Genomic DNA, 23,228 nt, shown 5'->3' with positions numbered 1-23,228 from the left:
CTATATAAATGCTAGCAATTATTATTCAGATTAAGAAAGTAAGCCCCAGTGATATTGAATGCTTTTAGTGGGTTCTCTGACTCCAAATGCAGCACTCCCTTGCACCATGACATTGTATCAAAGGTTAATTTTCAGAAAACTGGAATTGACTCCTTAGATACATAAGCTATGGAAATGTCCGAGAAAAATTGCCTGAAAATGGCTTTGAGTACCTGTGTCTGTCATTAAAGGTTTTAAACGCAGATTCTATCTTGAATAACATAGGAAGGAATCCTTTCAAGGCAGATCATTCAATAGTGGGCAAATTGTTTATCCATTTTTAAGAATTCCCTTCAAGTCTCCTTTTTTTTTGTCTTAATCTCTGAACTTATCAGTATAGAAAACTCCTGGTGAAGACTTCCCCTCCATCAATGCAGATCAACAAGTGCTCTATAATTTATAGCCTGAGAAAGTTTCTGGCAGTAATAAAAGGTTAAGTGACTAATCCAGGGTCATACCAACAGTGATATCAGAAATGGGTCTTGAATCTTCAGCATTCTGACCCTCAGGTTGTTCCTTTACCTCCCATGCTGTCTCTTGAATATCCTTCAAATATCTTACATGAAAGTCAGTTTAAATTGATTTGGTACAATTTTACAAAACAGGTATCATTCCTTTCTAAAGTGTTCATTTGGTGTTCTTTCCCCCCTCTACGCACAAATCCCACTGTTGATGGAAGAGGTATCCGGTAGGAAATACCCCTTTAGTAATGCATTTATCTGACCTATTGTTAGAAAAACAGGATGGAGAAGTCAAACTGTTGGTACTTCCCGAAGGGGGAAAAAACTTCTAAGTTTAGTTTGGATTTCCAAGTAAGTCATTAGGTGCTTTGGATGTTATGCCTCACTGTTTTGCTAATCCCCTGGGTCAGGATATTTCAAGAACATTTCTAAATAGTGTTTCCACTCCATGCTATTTAGATTAAAACAATCCCTCTGCTTTTTCCCTTTTGCTTTTTTTTGGATCTTTAGAGACTAACAAAATATAGCAGAAAAGACTAGAAAGAACCAAGAGCAAAGCAGGAAGCCCTTTGCTAGAAGCTCCCTTTTAATATGTTAGAATAGAACATACTGGGTGAAGAAAAAGGTCAGGATGAAAACGTTTTGTTGTACGTTAACAAAGGACCACCCACACCTATGTGTGTTAGTTATTTTCTACCCTAAATGCTCACTTGAATTATACAATGATAATAATGATCCTTGGCATTTAGAAAACTTTCATTATTATCCCCATTTTACAGATGAGGAAAATAAGGATGAGAAGGGTTAAGTGGGGCCACACAGTGAGAATCTAAGATGGGATTTGAACTCAGAAGGATTTAAATATAGGTCTTCCTAATGCCAAGTCTACCATGCTATCTACTGCCCCCACAGTGGTCTATGCTGCACTTAGCTGTCTATGTAGACGAGGCCCAAATAAATAACAGAATCCTCTCCTTCTCCTTAAAAGAATGACTGTGCAGTATAATCTCTTTATCAACTGGAGTATATTGACTGGTGCTTAGTTACCCATCATTATAGATTATCTTTACAATGGCTAACTGACCATTTTTTTGGCCTGCTGTACAGGGGATTCTTGTTTGGGTACCAGGTGTATTAGATGCTTCTGAAATCCCTTTTAGATTCTGAGTTTCTGTGAAAATTTATTGAGATAAAAATCTGGGAAAATCTAGAAATTCCACGGGATCTTTCTTCCACCTCTTGATAATATTATTATTTGACATAATAAAACAATAGGTTGCCTTATAAGCTGGGATGAAAGGATGCCATTGGCCTTTTCCCACAGGGTACCCCATGGAGAAATGTCCTGCTACACTGAGACTTGTTGGTATATGAATACATACTTTATCGTAGGTAGATAATTTATATTATATATAAGCATATGGAGGCAGCTAGGTGACTCATTGGACTTAGCGCTGAGTCTGGAATCAGAAAGACTTCAGGTCAAAACTGGCCTCAGATACTATCTGTGTGACCTTGAGTAAGTCACTTAACTTGTTTGCCTTAATCTGCTGGAAAAGGAAATGGCAGACTACTCTAGTGTCTTTGCCAAAGAAAACCCCATGAACTGTATGGTCCCTGCGGTCTTGAAGAGTTGGACATGACTAAATCGAGGGTTAGGGTTAGAATCAAGTCATAGGAAAGAGAGGCTAGAAAGATGCAGGTATCCAAGTGAGCTTGCATTAGTTTTATAAACCACATATTCAATAAATAAATATGGCACGAGCTTCCCTGAACTCTGAAAGTATTGATAAAGTTCAATTTTATTTTAAAGGAGCTCCAGAAATCCTATTCCTGGTTAGCTTCTGGATAATCCCCATTTGGAGGTGGCTTGTGTCTGGTGTAGAGTGTCTACCTGGCCCAAACTTTGAAGTGTAGTTTTCAATTCCGGCAAGATCAAGGTAATGGTTCCTTCTCTCAGTATTTTCATCAACGCAGTACTGCTCCCGCACGGTGTAATGGTGGTGGTCATTGTTCGGCCTCCTGTGTGGGTAGGAAACGAACAGGACATGGATAGGGTAGTTACAAGACAAAAGCCATACTGAAGTAAAAACCTGCACACACGCATCCATAATCCCTACTTAAGTGTCTGTAAGAGGCTGTGTGATAAAGTAGAAGCAATGTTATTCTTGAACTCAAGAGGTCTACTTGGGAATTCCAACTCCAATATTTATTATCTGTGGGACCATTGTTAATTCACATAACCTTTTTGAGTTTTATCTGTCAGATAAGGGTAATAACATTTGTACTAGTAACCATGCAACTGCTGCATGAGGAGTAGAGAAGAAGGGTTTCCAAAAACTTAAGAGTGCTGTATAAATGCAATTTACGAGGATGATGATTTTGTTTATACTTAAAGGTTAACAGAAGGCTAGTTGAGGTGTTAAGGCATTACATAGCTTGCAATGAGATAGGTTAATTTTGGAAGCTAAAATGATTAGCCTGAGATCGTTGAATTAGTAAGTAGTAGAATTGGGGGGAAAAAAAACCTGGGAAAAATGAACTGAGAAAAAAAAAAAGAGCTGCAGCTAAGTCCAGTGCTCTACAGGCAATGGACAAGTATTCATTAAGCACTACTATATGCAAGGCACTGTGCTAGGTTCTGTGGATACTTAGACAAAAAAGTGAAAACAGACCCTGTGCTCAAGAAGCTTATATTAGAGTGGGGTAAACAGTAGATATGTATAGAGGTGTACATAAGGTGCATTCAAAGTAGACCCAAGAAAACCTTACAGTGGAAGATACCAGCATCTGGGGGAATGAGGAAAAATCTTCTGTAGAAAAGGATATGAGTTGAATTTTGAAGGAAGTTGGGGGAAGCCAGGAGGTAGAAATGAGAAGGAAGAGCATTCCAGACACGGGAGACATCCAGAGCAAAGGCACAGACATGGTAGATAGAATGTTATGTCTGAGGGACAACAAATAGATCAGTATGACTGGATCATAGAGTGTGTTAAAGAGGATAATGTGTAACAAAAACTGGAATGACATGAAGGGGCCAAATTGTGAAGAACTTTAAATGCCAAATAGAGTGATTCACATTTGATCCTTGAGTAAGAAAGAACCTCGTGAGTTTACTGAGGAGGGAGGTGACATCGTTGGATGTTCACTTTATAAAGATAACTTTGGCAATGGAGAAGAGGATGGAATGGCCCAGGGGAAGACGAGATAGGTAGACTAATTAGGAGATTACTGTAATAATCCAGGGAAGAAGTGATGAGGGTTTGAACTAGAATGGTCATAGAGAGAAAGGGAAAAATACAAGAGATGTTATAGAGCTAGAAATGACATAATTTGGCAATTGATTGGTTACGTGGGGTGAATGTGTATAAGAAGTCAAGAGTAATACTGAGATTGTGACCCTGGGTGACTGGAAGGATAATGTAATTGAGAAATGTGGAAGAGGCATGGATTGGGGTGGGGAGAAGATAATGAATTCTATTTTGAATATACTGATTTTTGAGCTGACAATGGGATAGCTAGTTTGAAATATGTAACAGGCAGTTGGTAAAATGAGATTGAACCTCAAGAGAGAGATGAGACCTGCATAAATGGACTTGGGATAAATAAATAAGGAGTTGGATAAATAGATGCTCAATTTCATCAAGGTGACAACTGTATTTATGGGAACTGACGAGATCATGAACTGAAAGAATATAGAGAAAAAAGAAAAGAGGGTCATTGGAGAATCCACTAAGAGTAGTCAGTGTGATGTGAATGCAAATCCAACGAAAGTGACTTAGAAGGCACAATCAGAGAGGTAGGAGAAGATCCAAGAGAGATTAGTATCATGAAAACTCAGACAGGAAAGAAACCCAGAGGAGAAGGAAATCAATAGTGTCCAATTCTGTAGAGAAGTCAAGAAGGGTGAATAAAAGGCCATTGGATTGGACAATTAAGATCACTGATAATTCTGGAGAGAGCAACTGAAGTTGAATGATGAGTTTGGAAACCACTAAACTTAGTTTTCTCATATCAAGTTGAAAAGGAGAAGAGAGATACAGGACAATAGCTAGCAGAGATAGCAGCATCTAGTGAATATTTTTTTTAAGAATGAGGGTGATTTAAGTGTGTTTAAAGGTAATAGAGAAGGAACCAGTAGACAGGGAAAAAAATGAAGATTAGAAAGAGAAAGAATGATAGTAGAGTCTATCTAAAGAAGATGTGCAATATTGCCTATAATGGAGAATCAACAATTTACAGGAAACAAATCACATGATAATACTGTAAACACTGATATTTTGGGGGATATCATAGTAGTAGATTGCTACAGTACATTTAGACACTTTAAATAAATAACACGTATAAGAGGAAAAACAAGGAAGAAGTGAATTATTTAAGGGAAGTATTTTGTGTTTCTAAATATCTTTTGATCAATGGACACATACACCTGCTCATTTAGGGCCATTCCAAAATGGAAGACTGTCACTCTTTGAAAGAGACTGGTAATAATGCATATGCCATCATCTCTTAACTTAAGCCTAATGAACACATCAATGAACCAACTAGAAAGCTTGTTTTGATTTTTTTGAAAAGTAGAGAAAAACCAACAGGGCAGGAATTTGTTTATTTGACTGAGCTTAAATCAGAAACCATGTGTTCATAAGAAGAATGGAGCCCCTGGTTCTTGCATATGAAGTATAATGATCAGAGGGTCATCCTGAACTTGCGACATCTTTTTCTGGTGGGCACCATTTTTTTAGTGTTGGGGCTTCTCACTGTGTGTGACTTGATCAAAAATGGAAGCTTAGCCCTGTTTGCTACTATCTCCATGACCCTTCCTCACATAAGATGAAACCAAGGCACCTTCTAGTCAAAGGACTACAAACTTTTCAGTGTCTTACCTGACATGAGCAGATAGTCTCTTGTCTGCCACCCTCATTTCTTCAGGGTGCTCTCCTTCGGTTTTACAACGAATAGCTTCTCTATCTAAATGACACATAATTAAAACTGCTTTACAATGAAAAGTGACATTTGGCAGTCCACCAACACACCCATATGTCAGGCACACTTACCTGAATGTCCCTCCTTCCTCTTGTTGGAAGGTTCTGGGCTCACAGTCAGTTTCACTCGGAGTGTCTTACTATTGGTGGAGGAATGGTTGACTGAAGCATCTACAACTTCATAAATGGTGTGCATCAAGCTGGACATATCCTTGTGTAAGGATCAAAACAAGAGAATATCAGTATCCAGAATTAATGAGCATCTTCTCTCCAAAAACAAGCAGCTAGGTGATGCAGAGGATAGATACTGGGCTTGCAATCAGAAGACCCATCTCTGCGAGTTCAAATCTGGCCTCAGATATCAACAGTTGTGTGACCCTGGGCATGTCATTTAATTCTGTTTGCCTCAGTTTCCTCATCTGTAAAATAATTGGAGAAAGACATGGCAAACTACTGCAGTATCTTTGCGAAGAAAACCCCAAATTGGATAACAAAGAGATGGACCTGACAGAAATGACTCAACAACATATATCTCTAAACAGCTTAATGTTAATCAAGCAAAAAAACTCATGCACACATTCTCCACTTTGTTTTTCATTTTCAATTCAGTGAAATAGCTCTGATAGAACTCTAGCATTATCTATCTAGTAGTCAGGGATAGAATTTCATCTTTTTTATAGCCTTGAGTTTAGTTCCAGCAACTCCAGAGAAAAAAGAAGTATTCTCACTGCTGCTGGCATGACATATCTCTAAATGACTGAAATTTCAAACAGATTTTGGTCTCAACACAGGTTTGTTTTTCTCTTACTCCTAGCCCAAACCCGAGTTCTAGATGCCTAGTTCATTTAGGAGGCTAGGGTGATCATGTTAAAGTGCTTTAGCCATCTGAAGCTAGGGAAAAAAGATCGAAGGACCTTCAACACATGCCACTGAACTGACCGTGGGCACTTGCAGGGCCCTGCTAAGGGAATCACTGCTATCTGAGGAGGAAATAAAGCAGAGCACCATCAAAGGAGGCCATTGGCATGGGCACAGAAGAGAAAGAGAAGAAAGTTAAATAAGGCAGCTGTTGTGTTAGGGTGTGTTTGGGATGCCTTTTGACTGTTCTAAAGGTAGCTAGGTGACTCAGTAGATACAGAGATTTAAGGGAAACCTAATTTCAAAATCTGGCCTAGAAACTTAGTAGCCATGTGACCATGGGTAACTCACCTAAACTCTGTTTGCCTCAGTTTCTTTTTCTAGAAAATGGGGGTGATAATAATAGCACCTGCCTCTCAGGGTTGTTGTGAGGATCAAATGAGGTAATAATTATAAATCCCTTAGTGTGGTGCCTGGCACATGGTAAGCTCCATATTAAATGTTAGTTATTATGATGCTATACATCCAAATCTTGGTTGATTCTGACCACTCCTACAACTACAACCAAGCAAAGTTGTAGTCTATCCTTCCAAGTGGTCAGTCTATTTTCCAGGTCAAAACAAATGTTACCTCTTTGGTTACTTTTCCACTGTTGTCAAAATCATACAGGGTAAATGTCCATTCCTGACGATTGCCATCTTCCACTGAGACATCACACTGCAGTTCCTGAAAATAAGGATTTCTTTTTTTTACTAAAAACCAAAAATCCTCAATAGAATATGCGACATTTTTGCCATGTGTAGTAAAAAGCAGGAGCATGTTTCTGTGCTAGTTTTATAGAACAAAATGGGAGGGTGGACAAAGTGAACAATTTCTTCCATTTATTTTATGATATGCATATGCTTATATGCTTTCTGTTGATCTATCTGATCTTGTTTAATTATAAACAAATACCTAACTAAGCAGATATGATATATGAAAATCCAAATTTATAAAACAGATTAAAAGATTATTTTCTTCCTTTAGAGTATTTTAATAAAATTATTCCATTTACAAAAATTCATTTGGCATTAGGTAGCACAGTGGATAGATTGCCAGTCCAGCAGTCAAGAAGGTTCATCTTCATGAGTTCAAATCTGGCTTCAGACACTTACTAAATGTGTGACCCTGGAAAAGTCACTTCATTCTGTTTGCCTCAGTTTCCTCATCTGTCAAACAAGCTGGAGAAGGAAATGGCAAACTGTTCCAGTATCTTTGCCTAGAAAATCCCAAATAGAGTCACAAAGAGCTGGACATGACTGAAATGACTGAACAGCAACAAAAACACTGGACTGGGTCAAGAGTTTGGGTCATGTCCTAGGCCTTCCTCTTACTGAGGTAACCTCATTTTCTCATCTATAAAAATAAAGTGTTAGATTAGATGGTCACTGAGATTTCTTCTGGGCCTTGATATTTTATGTTTTTTTCAGAAGATGTCTACTGCATGCAGTGAAGCATACCTCTATGGTATAAAATCTATATGAGTTTTATGTTAGAGTAAGGCCTTTAATCATTTGTAGAAAATAACCTTTAAGGACTGAAGGAAGGTCTCTTGGGCTTGTAATTTAATCTTTATATTACTTTAAGTAAGAACATTAAATATTCCAACAGAAAAATCTTTACTTCAGAGAAAACAGTGGACTAACATCTTTTCCCACCTCATTCTGGATGGGGGCTAACATTTCAATTTATCAGATGTGGAATGCAGAAACCCCCCTTTCTGACTTTCTCTTGGAGTTTCTACTTTGGCTATGTAGATTCATGTGTCCTGACGTTGTCAGTGAAATCATTATTCCCAATTTGCAGCTGGGAAAACTGAGCCTCAAAGAAAATTAAGGAACTAAGTTATAGTACGGAGAAGAATGGGGGAGAGGGGACTAGGAAAATAACTCCTACCTCTGGGTGCCACACTAATGCTGTATCCAGCAGTCTGTTGTATACATTGTTGATAATGCCAAGAAAATGGGTTATCTGTCACATATTATAAAGTTAATAATTAATGAGCATCACTTTTTTTAAATTTAGAAATGGAGTAGAGGGAAGAAGGAAAAGCAACATCTTTCATTTCCCTCTTCCCCAACTGTAGCTTACCTTGCAAAATAATAACTTTTTATTCCAATAATACCAAATAACTTACAATGGGCACCTTGTGCATGAGCCAAGGAATTCTAAATTGTTTGCTAAAGTTTACTTTATATCACTTCTGTAGTGCAAAATGTGTAAAGCCAAGCAAAATACTGAATTTCAAAAATATTTTAATGCAATGCAAAACAATTTTAGCCTTATTAGCAAAATTCCATGGCAGAATCCTTTACCCCCTACAAACCTGCCAGAATTTAAAGTCAATTCCATCACATTTTAACACATTGTAATTTGCTAGAGTATAAAAGAGAATTCCGTTCCTGAAAAAAGTCAAATTGGAACCCAAATTTGAGGATCAATAAGTATTTGAAACACATTCAGAACGTGATGAACTAATGTAGAGAGAAAGAGACATAGTACAAATAAAACAGATAGACACAACATACATCAATATTTAACCGCTTCTTCCCCATTCCTCGGTTTACGTCTTTATTTGCAATTTTTTCTCCATCTTCTAGATTAAAAGGCTGTATGTAACCTTCACATCCTTCTACTTTCTCAGGAGGAAGGGCAACTGTGAGACCAAAAAAAAAAAATTGGTAAGAAGAAGAGTATAGAATCTCTCAGGCTTAGTTATTAATTCAACTATGCTGAATAAACGACAGTGGGGGCCAAGTTAGGACCATTCTCCAAAGATTCCAAGGCTGTAACTACTGGTTGGACTAGCATATTCAGTCAGGAGTCAGAAATATGGATCTATGTTCTTGCCTTCTTAGCTTCTCTCACCCTAGCCCTTCAAGGCCAGACTCTAGGCAAGAGAAGAATAAGGAAAAGAAAGGGTTTCCTTAAGCCTCCTTTACCAAATAACTTTGATTGGCTCTTTTAACAAGATAATGAAGATCCTGTTGGGGAATAAATGGTTCACCACTAAGTGGATGGTATACAGAAGGAATGGTCCCAACTCATTTACAGAACCTTTTCATCGGCACCTAGAGATATGATCTTGTCTCTCATGGTTCCTTCTCTAGGGTAGTAGAGAATAGATTTAGGGGCATAAAGAGAGAGGAGAAAAGGGAAACAAAATGGTAGATGGGCAAGGTAGTATTTACCAACTCACAAGAACCTCATGAATGATCACAGAGCTTTTGTAACTTTTCCCCTATTCCTCACTCGTTCTATTTAGTTAGTTTCTCACTCCTTCCAATTTAGGGTTCACATTAAGGGACTCTAGAGTAGAATACAAGGAGTACTCTAGAGTGTAAAGTGAGAAGATCTGGGTTCGAATCCTGGCTTCTACAGCTTATTAGCTGTGTGACCAGGCCAATCATTTAACTTTTCAAAGCTTTAGTTTCCTGCTCTGTAAAATTCTTTCAAAAAAAAGTTTCATTGTTGCCTTTTTTTTGGTACCACAATCATTTTCCTTTGATCCTTCTCATCCTAAAAACATCCTAACAAGCAAAAATCCACAGCGAACACTTAAGCATGGCTGACATAGTAAACACACTTGATGTTCAACATTTATAGTCACCATCTCTACACTGAGAGGAAGACTGTTGCTTCTATCATAAGGTTGTTATGAGGGTCAAATTTTGAAAAAATTATGTAAAAGAACCTTGTGACTATTAGTTACTATATAAATGTAGACTTCTGTTATTGTTATCACACATCATCCAAACTTATAAAAATCAGTAAAATTATTCTTAGACAATTCAGGCAAAATTTTGATTCTCTGAAAGTTCAGGCCTGTAAGGTACGGGGAAATAGTAAATGCTTAAAGCATATTGTAAGCTGCTTTTGAAGAAGGAATTACTTAAAATGAAAATAACAAGTACGTGAATAGAAAAAGGTTAGCACTAAATGCTAGTTAGTTTAACATCTTTAAATTGCAAGCACTCTATATTTTTAACCAAGGCATCAGTCCTAGCTCTGCTTAGGATTTAAATGTAGGAATGCTGGTTATTTGAAAAGCTGATGAGGGTCTGCATCTCAATTCAGATTTCCAAAAGGCTATTAATGCTTCCTCTAACTCTTGAATACACTTGTGGATGTTTTTAAAGTACTGGACAGGAAAGTGGACTTTTGAGTTTTCTCTCTAGCTGTGAGAGCAAGATTATGTACTTACCCTCCAGGGGGCATTGGTCCTCCCGAAAATGTCCCTCTTTCAGATCTCCATTCAGTAGCTCCTGCAGGGAGAACAAGGCCCAGCTGTAAGTGAATATGCAGGATTTCAGCTGCAGCCCCAGTGAAAACAAACAGTTACAGGCAGAAGCATTTCCTACATCTAGAGGTCTGAGATGGGAGATCTGGGAACAAGTCCCATCATATGAACCGAACATCTGCAAGGGTTATTGTGTTACACTGTCTGGGTCCAAAAAATTTAACAACTGCCAAATCCTTTATGCCTCATTCAAGTTTCAGATTTTCAGAAATCAAAATACCACACATACTCTATTATATCGTCAGATTTCATTGTGACAGTCTTTATGACAAAAATAGGTTTGCTCAGTACATGCTGGCTGACATGTCAAAGGAGGCAATTAGAGAAAACACTGGTGAAAATGACGCAAATGGCCTTCACTCATCCTTGCACCAAAAGAAAGAGCTTTGTACTCCATCAGCCTCAGATTCTCCATGTTGGCCACACATTTTTCTATCATCTGATGACAATGATACAATACAGCTGAAGATCCATTGCTAAGGAGGAGAGGAAGAGGGAGGGAAGGAGGGAGACAGAGAAAGACAGAGAGAGAGAGAGAAGAGAATGACAGAGAGAGAAACACACACACACACACACACACACACACACACACGCAAGTTTTGGCAGAAAGCTCGGCCCCCTTCCCATCCCTGACCCGCCTGATGACACTTTCTTCTGGAGTAGAATGTAAGGAACTTAATTGTCCTGCTCAGTGATGCAGTTGCCATGCGCAAATCTAGGGATGCTGAATTTCTCAGGGCAAAAAGTTGTCTCTGAGTATGAGGACATGAAAGGTGAGCCCTTTTATGGATTTCCATGGGGTTTCTAAGGGCCAGAGTGAGGAAGCCCCTGCCTTAGAGAGATCTCTAATTCACTCCTGGTAACAGATTTCTGGATCAGATATGGGTGTGGGGGAAGACTTCAAACACAGGTAAATTAAGTTAGCCAAAAAACAACATATAAATCTGATAATGACAAACAATTAATAGATTCCCAAATGAGAAAAAGTAATATAGGAAAATACTATTTTGAAAGCACTCTTAGAAATCCTTAAACAATAATTAAAAACAATGTAAGACTCTTGCTCCACAATTAGCACAGAGTTATTATTTTTCACCATCTTTCTGTTTTCATGCAAACCCTAACTACTAACACTATGTTCTCAATAATAGCCAAGTCATGCTCAGAGGACTGGCCCATGCCATGTAGTGGGGTTCCATCCTAAGACAAATCCAGTAAGGACATCCTAAAAGTTGCTGTGTAGATGAGAAACTGATCTTTTTGTTCCAAGCCTTAGCTGAAAATATCTCCACTGGATGAATATTGGCCTCTGAAAATGTGCCATCTCTCTCAGGTTGTTTCGGAGTGAATAATTACTGCGCTTGCTTAACTGCTTCAGACATTACTATCATAATTCCTACAGTTTTATTATTTCTTCCTGACAAAGAGCTTTATTCTGTGTAACTTGAGAAACCTCATAATCTCCCTTTCCGATCTTCTGTGTGGCTTAAGTCCCAAAGCATCAGTGGCGCTCCCCGTAGAATCTGTCTTGGGCAGGAGGCCAGAAGGATTTACCCCAGCGAGGGCTTCTCAATTCTCCAGCTGCCTCCCTGTCGGGGTATTGCATCATGAAAATGGTTTTATCTCCAGCCAGATGCCCATAAACTGCACGCTGCCCACAGATGGAGGTAAATAGCCAGAGAGCTCTAGGTCCCTCCTGCAAGCAGCTGTCATTAATCAGGGTCCCCAGCAGGAGAGCAGCCAGGAATGTTCCCCAGCACCAGACAGGGCCCTTTTACAGTTGCCCTCTGCTGAGTCCACATGGATGTTTATGAAGGGCCAATAAACCAGAGCTGGGAGGACTCCCCAACCCCCCCCCCCCCCCCCCAGCCAGGCTTCAAAATCAATGTCTCAATAAAATCACCCCTCACAGTAAATTTTGAGTATGCCTTGTTATTTAGTTAACTAGAAGTTACCATATTGATCCATCTCTTAAAAAAAAAAAAAGAGAGGGGATGGGGGTAGGGGATGGCAGAACGGGCAACCTTTTCAACTGAAAGGTTAAATTCCAGGAAGAAAGCTGCTGCATTAAGGAAGCACCGGCTTTGTGGGTTCCAGGCCAACTACTGCCTAGTGTATTACCTCACCATATGGTTGGGGTGGCTCTGGGCCCTCATCTTCTAAGGGTTTCCATTCTGTTTTGGAATGACAAGTATTTGTGTTTGCCGAAACTCAATGAGGGAGGCCCATCTCCCCAGAAGGGCAGCCAGGACTTCTAATGAAAGAAATGCCAATCTGCAAGGGTTTGGCAGCCCAATTGGGCCCGGATGGAGGAGTGAGCCATCCAGCCTTTAAGAGGGAAAGCTTGACTCTCTCCTCTTCTGCTTTTGTCTCATTAAAGACACACAAACCCCCAAAGGACACCGAAACGTTAATGAAATCCATCACCTTTGCAAATGACTGGTTGAGCCTTTGTTTATAGTGAAAGCCGGTTAGGGCTTTATTCTACAGTTACACACAGGGGCTGCACCACAAGGACAGAGAGAGGTCTCTGATCGGGCTGATAGGCACTTGGAAAACAAACAAAAGAATCAGCTGGCTGTTTGTTCCTGTTTTTGCAACATCACTGCCAAGCATCCTTCAGCCGGGCCTTTTACCAGCCTTTTAAGTGATATCGGATTACTCTGAGGTTTTCAATGCTAAGGACCCGGTGACATCAGCCAAATCTTCAGCTCTCTCAACCCACCCCCGCTGGTTGGGGGAACACTACAGATCTTTGTTTCAACCTTTTCCTCTCAAAGAAAACCAGGCAAACTTATCAGACTATCAGAAATTCCACCTTTGGGGACTTGCACATGTCAGTCAGCAGGACTTAAAAAGAAAGGCAGCAGACTCCACAGAAAGGTTGAAAATGCAAAGCTGCTTAAAAAAATAATTAGGTGGCTTTGTGATAAATGAAGAAAATAATTACAGGAGTAACATTTTCCTTTGGATGATGCAACAGCTAAAATTAAACTGAAAAGAAAACCCTCCCCTGACCCTGTCCCCCTCTCCTGCAAAGTGTGCAAGTTGTGATTTTACAAAAGTTTGGAGGAAGAAGATTTTAGACCATTATATAAGATAAGAGGTCCCATTTCTCTCTCTCTTTCTCTCTCTCCCTCTCCCTCCCCCCCCCCCCCCACTGATTTAGCACTCAAATAGCTACACAGCATGTTATAGGCATCATCTTATGTGAGCCCAGAGGAGCCAGCATAAACCAGCTAGTAAGAGCCAATTGTTAAATTTTCAACATGATCATTTACACCTTAGAAGCTGGCAAATACTACAAATTGGGCCTTGATTTATTATTGTTCTGCTGATTGTCCAAACTTTGGAAAATGATGGAGAAACAGTTAATAATGCGGATTAAACTTAAAAATATATTATTCTGGGGCAGCTAGGTGGCACAGTGGATAGAGCAACAGCCCTGGGGTCAGGAGGACCTCAGTTCAAATCTGGCCTCAGATGCTTAGTAGGTGTGTGACCCTGGACAAGTCACTTAACGATGATTACCTTGAAAACAAAGTACAATATTACTACACTACCCCTTCCTGAAAGCCAGTTGTTAAATATTTACCACATATCCCTCCGTGAGGTCCGTAAGCCAATAAGGTATATTTTAGATTTATAGGTGGAGAGAGAGAGACGGAGAGGGAGACAGAGACAGAGACAGAGAGACAGAGAGGAGTGGAAGAAAGGAGAATGACTTTTCCAAGGTGCAGTGGCTGCTAATATCAAAAATACAGGGGAACCCAGGTCTTCTCGATTCCAAGACCAACACTATAGCGACTCTACCATTGTGGAAGTGCCATTGCTCCAAGTGAAAATGAGGAAGAATACAAGGAGTTTTCCTTAAATGACTGAGAAGCAAGCAAACTTTGGAATATTTTTCAAGTAAATAGAAAAAAGGTTCTTAATGTATAGCAGGTCTTGACCATCAGTCAAGGAAAAGCGTGGAAGGTTAGATGTTTCATGTGACATCCTACTACTGTGAATGATATACATTCCTTACTTGGAGGTCCATTAGATTTTTGCAGTATCACTGTTGTACCATGTCAACGTAAGGTCAGAAAGAGGTCATTTATTAGCTCAACTTTAGCAGTCAGGAAGAGTTCATCCAATGCCTTCAAAAACTCCAACCCCTTCTCACCAGTGTGAGGAGTCTATCATTATATAAAGCCCTCCTATAAATATTTTGTGGGATGAAATTAAGCATGCTAACTTTGATAAGGGCAAAAAAGCAATTGTGATGAAAAATGGGATAAAATCTCCTGACAAGATTTCTGAGATAATCTTCATAGTACCTCCTCCCAAACCCATACCGTTGTTATTGTTCTAGGTCCCTTTTATGATTGTGGATGATACCATCATGTATGGGTTGACATAAATTTGGAATCAGTTCATTTCCGCAGGCAATAAAAGTACATGGACTTGAAATGTCATCCATTTTTCTTATTTTTAAGCATTATTTCCTTTCTTCCATTAACACTGCCTTGTCAACCTAGAAAAGTAGCCAACTGAACTTCAAAAGGCTCTGATTTACCACACCAGCTCAAAAGACTTCAAATATTTTGGCTAGAGTTACATATCTAATGAATTTAACTTGGGGTCATATCTAAACAAGTTTCTTACTTAACAAACAACCTCAACTGCCCAGAACACAGGCACCAGAAAGATGTTAAGGGTTTCTTTGGGTTATCTGACTGCATTTCATCAAGAGTTCATATTCTAATGGATTAAAAAAAAGCAGTAACTTTTCAAAGAAGTTGGCCCTTTTTTCAAATAGCCTGAAGATACTTTATGAAAAGTTTTTTGTGTATATTTTTATAGAAAAAAACAAACAACCTAACTTGTTTGTGGCAAGGAATAACTGTACTCCTCATCTGTGACTGCCTGGATTTAGATGAGGGGGTGGTAAATCTCACTCTGTGAATGGATTATAGTCCAGAAACTAAAGTTTTGTTTGAAAAGCTCCTTTACAAGTAGACGGCCTGAGCCTTGGAATTCAGTCTTCTCCACTTGAACAATGTTTAAACAGTTTGCAAGTCAAACCACAAACACCTATTGAACCTTAATGCACCTGAATTGTAATTCTAATAATAAGATGGAGCCTTACCAGGATAGTGTCCTGGATCCAGAGTCAGGAAGCCCCAAATTCAAGTCCATTCTCTCATACTTACTAGCCCTGTGACAATTAATAAGCCATTTAACTTTACAGGCAATTCCATAAGGCTATAAATTATAGACCATTTGTGATTTGCATTAGTGGAAAGAGTTTCCATACCAGCTGTTCCAGTACCAAGGAAATAACATGTCCCTGAGTACGATGATACAGATGTACTCCCAAACTGGGATGATGTTAGGAACACATCCCTAGCACTCTAAAGAAGTACCTTTCCCAAATTGCAAGAGCGGTTCTGTTGGGCCTCAAGTCTCCCTTGGGACAGTGGCTTTTGGTGGGAAACATGCCAGTGGTAGGAAACTGGTAGGAAACAGGAACTTTGCCAGTTGCTCAGATGTGGGGATTCTAGAAGCTGAGGGGGAGATGTTCTGGAAATGTATAGGTCTTTTGTGAACCAGGAGTTGCCTAAATGTAGTTTTCATTGAAGCCATGTGGATTTTATAAACAGTTCACCCCTGGTCATGCTCTATTTTCAGCTGATTTGGGAGAGTCAATATTCTCAATTCTCAGTACTAGGATGAATCTTTAATAATTAAGGATGAATTGGTTAAGATGAAGGATCCTTCAGTCATTCCTCTGTAATATCACCTAGAATACAGTTTCAGCTCTAAGGTCACATCATCCAAGAAATGCTCAGTGTTGTCACAGTATTGAGTATGTATAAATAATTTTATCATGAGATAACACAACATAGTTGAAATTTTAACATCTTTTAATAATGGTAGCTTCAGATATAGAAAGAAGTTTTTCATACTTTGAAAAATGATCATAAATTAAGAAACAGTTTGGGAATTAAAAAAACAGGAAAGATGGTTTCTAGATTAACCAAAAGGTAAGCAGATTTCAATCAATCAGTTGACAAGTGTTCATTAAATGTCTATGATATTCTAATCACCGTGCTAGGGTTGACCTTTCATACAGGTCTGGTTGATGAAAGCTTATTGTTGTAGCTATTATTAACAGTAATAAGGAAAGGCAGCAGCCTTGAAGCTAGAAAGACCTGCTTTCAGCTCCTGATTAGGACACATGCAGTCCATGTGACCTTAGGCGAGTTTTAGCCTCTCGCTATGAGCAGCTCTAATGCTCAGAGAAAGGGACCATCTGTGATGGTAGCAAGAGCATCCTTACTTGGAATTTCCCTACCCTGTGGCTTCAAGGCTACGTGGAGCCTTATAGGTCCTTGGGTGTGGTCTTATGACTGAGTCCAAGTTTTACAGAACAAATCCTTCTATTAAGGACCTAGAGGGCCACGCATGGCCTTGAGGCCACAGGTTCTCTACCCCTGACAAGTCTAACCTCTTCCTATTCCTAATAATGATAATAAAAAGAAAGTATTTACATTTATGACTAAAAATTTAATGCTGCAACGATTTACTTTGTAAACTTACTTTGTGTTTGCTGTTAAGAAAAATAACAAGAAACTATAAATTTATTGTTTTAGTTAGGTAAAACAATTTAAACGTCTTTTTGGAAGGGAGTGATGGTTTTCCTAAAATTGGCAAAATATTATCAATATACCTATGATCAATTACTGAACTGGAGATGGTTTGCTCCCCATGACTTCAAAAGAATCTGCTTCAAATATTTTTGCAAATAAAACAAATAAACCATTGTTCCGTTTTCTAATGTGCCATAGATGCAAAATTAATCTTGAGGGAAAAAAGGGGCCAGAAAGAATTAGTGCTTTTAAAATGCACAGTCTGTTCCTTCTAAAATTACATCTGCATCTATCTCTAGGTTGTGAAGAACACGTATTGAGGTTATATGACAAATGACTAGAATGTCCTTTTTTGTTGAAAACAATTAAATCTAGTCTTGAATAGAGATTTAAATTGTGATTTAAAGGAAACCCAACCTAGTTCCAATAAATCTGCCCCTCTCCTGATCGAAGGCTGTTTTTGTTCAATAGAAGGGGCCAAGAACTTTAATTACAATTTATTAAATTGTCTGTAGATCATTTACATCTGGCTGGGTTGGCCACACTAAAACAGATGTGATGCAGTGGCTCAGACTCCAACAGCTATTTCCTAAGTACTAAGATCTCTGGGTCTCCAAGGGCTCCAGGCACCGGTAACTATTGAGAGACACAGCCGTTTTTTCCCATTGGCTGGTTTTCCCCTTTTCATGATCAAAGCCAGACTGACTCTGGAAACTGTCCCTGTTTAAAAAAAAATGCTTGGATGATCAAAGTTCAGTCTTTCACATTATTCTCAGCATGTTAGCAGTTCTCATACAGGCAAAGTGCTATCATTCCTATATTTACCACCTCCCACAGCACAAAGAACTCAGCTATCGTCTCCTCAGGCTTCCAATAAAAGAACATTGGAGGTGGGGGGGATGGAGGGGGTGGGGAGGAGGATGAGGAGATTTAAACTGTGTCCAGTGTTACTCCACATTTATAGCAGATCTGGGCTAAGTACAAACCATTGTTTGCTGGATCCTTGTACCAAGGCTTAATTCTTTACATATTCTGACTCAAGTTTGGAATATAAATTACATTTCCCAATAACAGCTAACAATTGCTGCCTTTATAAGCAGAAAAAAAACCCCTTATAATAAAAGCTATATTCCACACAGAATGAAAGTGTTCCAGTCCTTTTAACAGGAAACCATCCCAGAGGAGTTCTGTGGATTTTTACACTGATGTTTCAATCACTTTGGGGGGAGGGAAGGAATGGGGGGTGGTGGTGGTGAGAAATCAACAATCCTCAAAGATTCCATGTCTGATGATTAAAACGTTGAAAATAAAAGTCCAATGTCTTGTTCAAGGCTCTTTCCAGGCTTTAGGCAATCAGTTTGGCTCTAGTTTGGTTGTAGCATTTAAACAAAAAATTCAGTTTAATGCACACCATTGTAAAGGAGTGGACAATGGTGGGATGGTGATAACTATTTCCTGATCAGGGAAGTTTCTTCTTGGAGGGGGAGGAGGAGAGGCCGCCAAGCCTGGAGAGGTTAGCACCTCTTGCTCTTTATTTTCCTCTCCTTTCAGGCATCTTGCTCAGTGCTTTGTAGCACAGAGCTGACTGTTTGGCACCAGGAGGCTCTTCCCTGGTAAAGCCTGTTTACTATTACTGAGACAATAGTGGCCTTTGACACTGAAGTGTGACCCTACAGGATCTCCTGTTTACAAGGAGCCTCTGAAAGAGTTTCAGAGTAAATATTTTCCAAGTGCTCTACTGAGCAGGGGCCATTAGGATGCCTTACCTCATTTTAAATAAGATTAGAGAGCTCCCAAATCTCCCACATAGTGTTTGAGTATTGGCTGAGCTATTAATAGGTACAAATTATTATTAAATACTTATGTTGTGCTAATCCCAGTGATTTGGGGGCACTTTCCAATTGTTTGGAGAACAGCTTAATCTCTCATGGGGCCACGATTCATTTTCTACTCATAATTGCCATCTTTCATCAATGCGCAGGCTCCTAGGTGGCCAAGTTACCAGATTCTGCTTGGTTCTTTTCCGGCAGCATTTTCCCCAATCTGATGTTCCTTGGCATCATTCTGTTATTTTTATAAAGAAGGTGAGGTTACCTTCCATCTATCTTAAGTATTTCTTGTATGTACTCAGTTATTTACATATTATGTCCCGCATTTGAATGTAAGTTCTCTGAGGCTAGGGATTATTTTTACCTGCCTCGATATACTCATCCCTTAGCACAGTTCTTGGCCCTTAACAAATGATCATTGGCACTTCATAAATGCTTATTCATTAACTAAATGACTGCTCTCCAGGATAAGGTGGGATAACCTTTACAAAACAAATGCCTTCTCAGGATGCCAGGCACTGGTCATTTTGGATCCTAGGGTGATTGAGAATCTCTAATCAATCCCTCCCCCATGCCTAGGAAAAGTGCAAACAATGCAGATTTCTCACTCCACAGGTTCTGGGCACAAAGTAGATTGTCCCCTGAGAGGATCCGCTCTTCCACCGCTCTCATGAGGATCTGAGCCTGAGGGATCATCGATCGAACATCAATTCAGATGTTGACATTTTACAAATAATGGTGAAGTTAATGATGAAAGAGAGACTAACTTGATTTAATGAATGAACATCTGGCTCTAGAAATCCAGCCACAGCTATCTGAACAAAGTCAGGGAACGGTGATATTCCTCCAAAATTTACATAGGATGTTGTAAAGCCACCATCCACTCTCACCTGACCACTGACCCATGAGGAGTCGTACTACAAAGGCCAAGGATACCGCCAACTCCAGTCTTCAAGGTCTTGGAAGGAAAGTAGAGATGTGAGAGGGAAATCTGGGGCCAGACAAAGAAGAAACTGATTGATTCAAGAAGTCAGACCCAGGAGTCAGAATGAAGGTCTTCAAAAGTCATTTTCCAATACATAAGGGGGTCAAAAGAACTGTAAACTGGTAAGAATCACATAAAATGCTCCAAATTCATAACAATAAATGGGAATCAAAACAGCTGCAAGGTTTCACCTCATACCTGATCAGTTGTCAAAGATGAGAACCATCACTGCTGGAGGGATAGTGGGAAAAAAAGGCATACTACTGAATTGTTAGTGTATCTGTAAATTGTCCAAACATTCTGAAAAGCAATTGTACTTAGGCTAAGAAAGTGATTAAATGTCCAGAGATTCCAGTGTTGGACATATACTCCAAGAAAGTCAATGATAAGAAGAAAGGCCCCATAAACCCCCAATATTTATAGCAAAACTTTTTGAAGTAGCAAAGAACTGGAAACATGGTAGCTGCCCAATGATTGGGGAATGGAAAAGCAAGCTATGGTATATAAATGAAATAGAATATTATCGTGTTGTGATAAACAGTGAACAGAAACACAGAAGCATGGGGAAAACTTATATGAACTGATTCAAAGTAAAATAAGTAGAATCAGGAAAACATTACACCAGATAACAACAACAATGTCAATAAAGCAAAAGCAAAGTGAACAAACAAGAAGCCAATTAACACTGAATGCCGTGAAAGTATAAGGACCAATTCATATTTTTTGGTTTTTTTTTTCAATTGTGTCTGACTCTTTGTGAGGTGGTTTTGGTGTTTTTTTGGCAAAGATACTGGAGTGGTTTGCCATTTCCTTCTCCAGGTGAGGAAACTGAGGCAAACAGGATGAAATGACTTGCCCAGGGTCATACAGTTATTGAACTCAGAAAGAGAAGTCGTCCTGACTGACTTCAGGCCCACCACTACTCATTCAGCCACTTAGCTATCTAATGATAATGATGCCCAAGCCTTAAACAAGAGTTATGAGAAGGTAGCTAACTTCCTCTCCTTTTTTTTTTTGTAGAAGTGGAAGACTATAGGTATGGAACAAGGCATATAATATCTCATTTAAAACATTTTTTGGTTTAGTTTTTCTAAAGTATTTTTCTCTTTTTAATGTTTTGTAACTCTCTGGGAAGGGTAGGGCATACATATTGGAAGTATAGATGATAAAAGAATGAAATATATAAATAAAAATTCATCTTAAGAAAGGCATAAAGGGCTGTTGCCTCCTAATCTACTGTTATTGTCACTTCCACTTTCCCTGCTTTTTGTATTCGTGCTAAAAGAGATATGCATATTATCAAATCCTGAGTTAAGGGGCAGCATGTATATGCTTGCTCTGTGTGTGTGTGTGTGTGTGTGTGTGTGTGTGTGTGTGTGTGTGTGTGTGTGTGTGTAGAGCAGCAGTGGGAATGACTATGCTCCTAAAAATTACCAAGTATTTTGAGGCCAAATAAATAGTGGCATTAAATCTTTGATAAAATAGAACATAGAAACATGTAAACCAAGATTTGATTAACTATTCATGAAAGACTGTCTAAATTTTTAAAAAAATTAAAAATCGCTAAATACAGCAATAAAATTAATAGCCTTATTAAAACCTGTACTCATACACTACTACTTGATGCAAGCAAAAATTAATAATTTCTTTTCTATTTATAAATAACTAAACAGATGAGTATTATGCATTGGATGGTCACTGTCTGACAACCTTCCCTGGGGAATCTGGCTCTTTCTTCTGGGACATATTGGCAAACTCTAAAGAGGCAGGCTGAGACTGGAAGGAGATAATCCTTTGCTGTTTCATATTCCTATCTCATTCTTTCTAGAGTAGCTCATAACATGAAAGGGATTGACCTAAGCCTCTAAAGTGGAGACTTCTTTCCATGATGAGGGTCAAGATCTACAATCCCTTCACTCACGTTTCAAGTTGAACAGGAACTCTTAGCTGATTTTAGCAAGGACTGACTTAACAACTGTCTCTTTTTCTTCCTCATTGAAATTACTAGATATGGCCAGCTGCTCACAGTCACCTACCTATGCAGCCTAGGGAGAACATTGTGAGGTGTTGGACAGACAGAGGAAGGGGAATGCAAGAATGTTGTCCATGGGGGAAGAGGGGAGGAAGAATGATTAGAGAGAAAGAAGAAAAACTAGGAAAAAAACTGTCATGGAACCCAAGAGAGGAGAAAGTATCAAGAAAATATAGTGGTAGCTGAACAGTGATAGATAAATGATAACTAAGTGGATTATATAGATGATAGGTTGACAGAAAGGTAGATAGATGATAGATTGGTAGAAAGGCAGATAGATTAGAGAGATAATAGACTGATCGATTGATTGACCAATAGATGATAGGCATATTGGTGATAGATGAATTGAAAAATAGATAGTTGATAGACTGAAAGACAGAACATTTCTAGAGAACTGCTAAGTGCTGGGAATATAAAAACAAACCAAAAGAAATAATGTCTCTGACCTTCAAAGTGCTTACATTCTAATGAGACGTTAGGGGAAGCTAAAACATAAAAATACCAAAACTGAGAACAGTTTTTAATAGAGTATTGTGTGTGTGTGTGGGGGGGGGGTTGATATCAGAATTCAGGATACTGAAGGAGTGGATGTGGAGGAAATGAAAGCAGTGAAAGAGTGTAGAATTTGGACTATTTTTTTTCCCTAGAAAAAGAGAGAAAAGCTAGCTTTAGGGCTGTAGCAGCTATTGGTAAAAGGCTGTTTTTAAACTGGGGAGATCTGAGCATGGTTCTAGGAGGAGAGGGAAGCAGGCAGAAGAAAGGGACAGACTGGAGATGAAAAATTGAAGCCTGAAGAAAGACATGGGATTTCAAGGTAACAGATTAACTTTGGTGTATTTTTTTAAAAAATTGTCTTTCATGAATAGTTAATCAAATCTTGGTTTACATGTTTCTGTATTCCATTTTATCAAAGATTTAATGCCACTATTTATTTGGCATCAAGATACTTGATAATTTTTAGGAGCATATTCATTCCCACTGCCGTTCTACACACACACACACACACACACACACACACACACACACACACACACACACACACACACACACACACACACACACACA

General features: G+C 39.0%; 1 protein-coding gene across 2 annotated transcripts in view; it reads right to left on the bottom strand.

The window, feature by feature from the left end:
* Positions 1-23,228, bottom strand: part of NKD2 (NKD inhibitor of WNT signaling pathway 2) — a 95,867-nt gene that overhangs the window by 3,766 nt on the left and 68,873 nt on the right. For both annotated transcript variants that reach the window (XM_072605347.1, XM_072605348.1), the window contains exons 4-9: positions 10,584-10,644; positions 8,908-9,035; positions 6,971-7,066; positions 5,555-5,693; positions 5,384-5,468; positions 2,395-2,522 (exon numbers count right to left, since the gene is read on the bottom strand). In XM_072605347.1, the coding sequence (XP_072461448.1) occupies positions 2,395-2,522; positions 5,384-5,468; positions 5,555-5,693; positions 6,971-7,066; positions 8,908-9,035; positions 10,584-10,644 (637 nt within the window). The remainder of the gene's footprint in view (positions 1-2,394; positions 2,523-5,383; positions 5,469-5,554; positions 5,694-6,970; positions 7,067-8,907; positions 9,036-10,583; positions 10,645-23,228) is intronic.

The sequence above is a fragment of the Notamacropus eugenii genome, chromosome 4, assembly GCF_028372415.1.
Source record: "Notamacropus eugenii isolate mMacEug1 chromosome 4, mMacEug1.pri_v2, whole genome shotgun sequence".
In the NCBI taxonomy this organism is placed as follows: domain Eukaryota; kingdom Metazoa; phylum Chordata; class Mammalia; order Diprotodontia; family Macropodidae; genus Notamacropus; species Notamacropus eugenii.
This window is presented reverse-complemented; position numbering and strand designations above follow the sequence as displayed.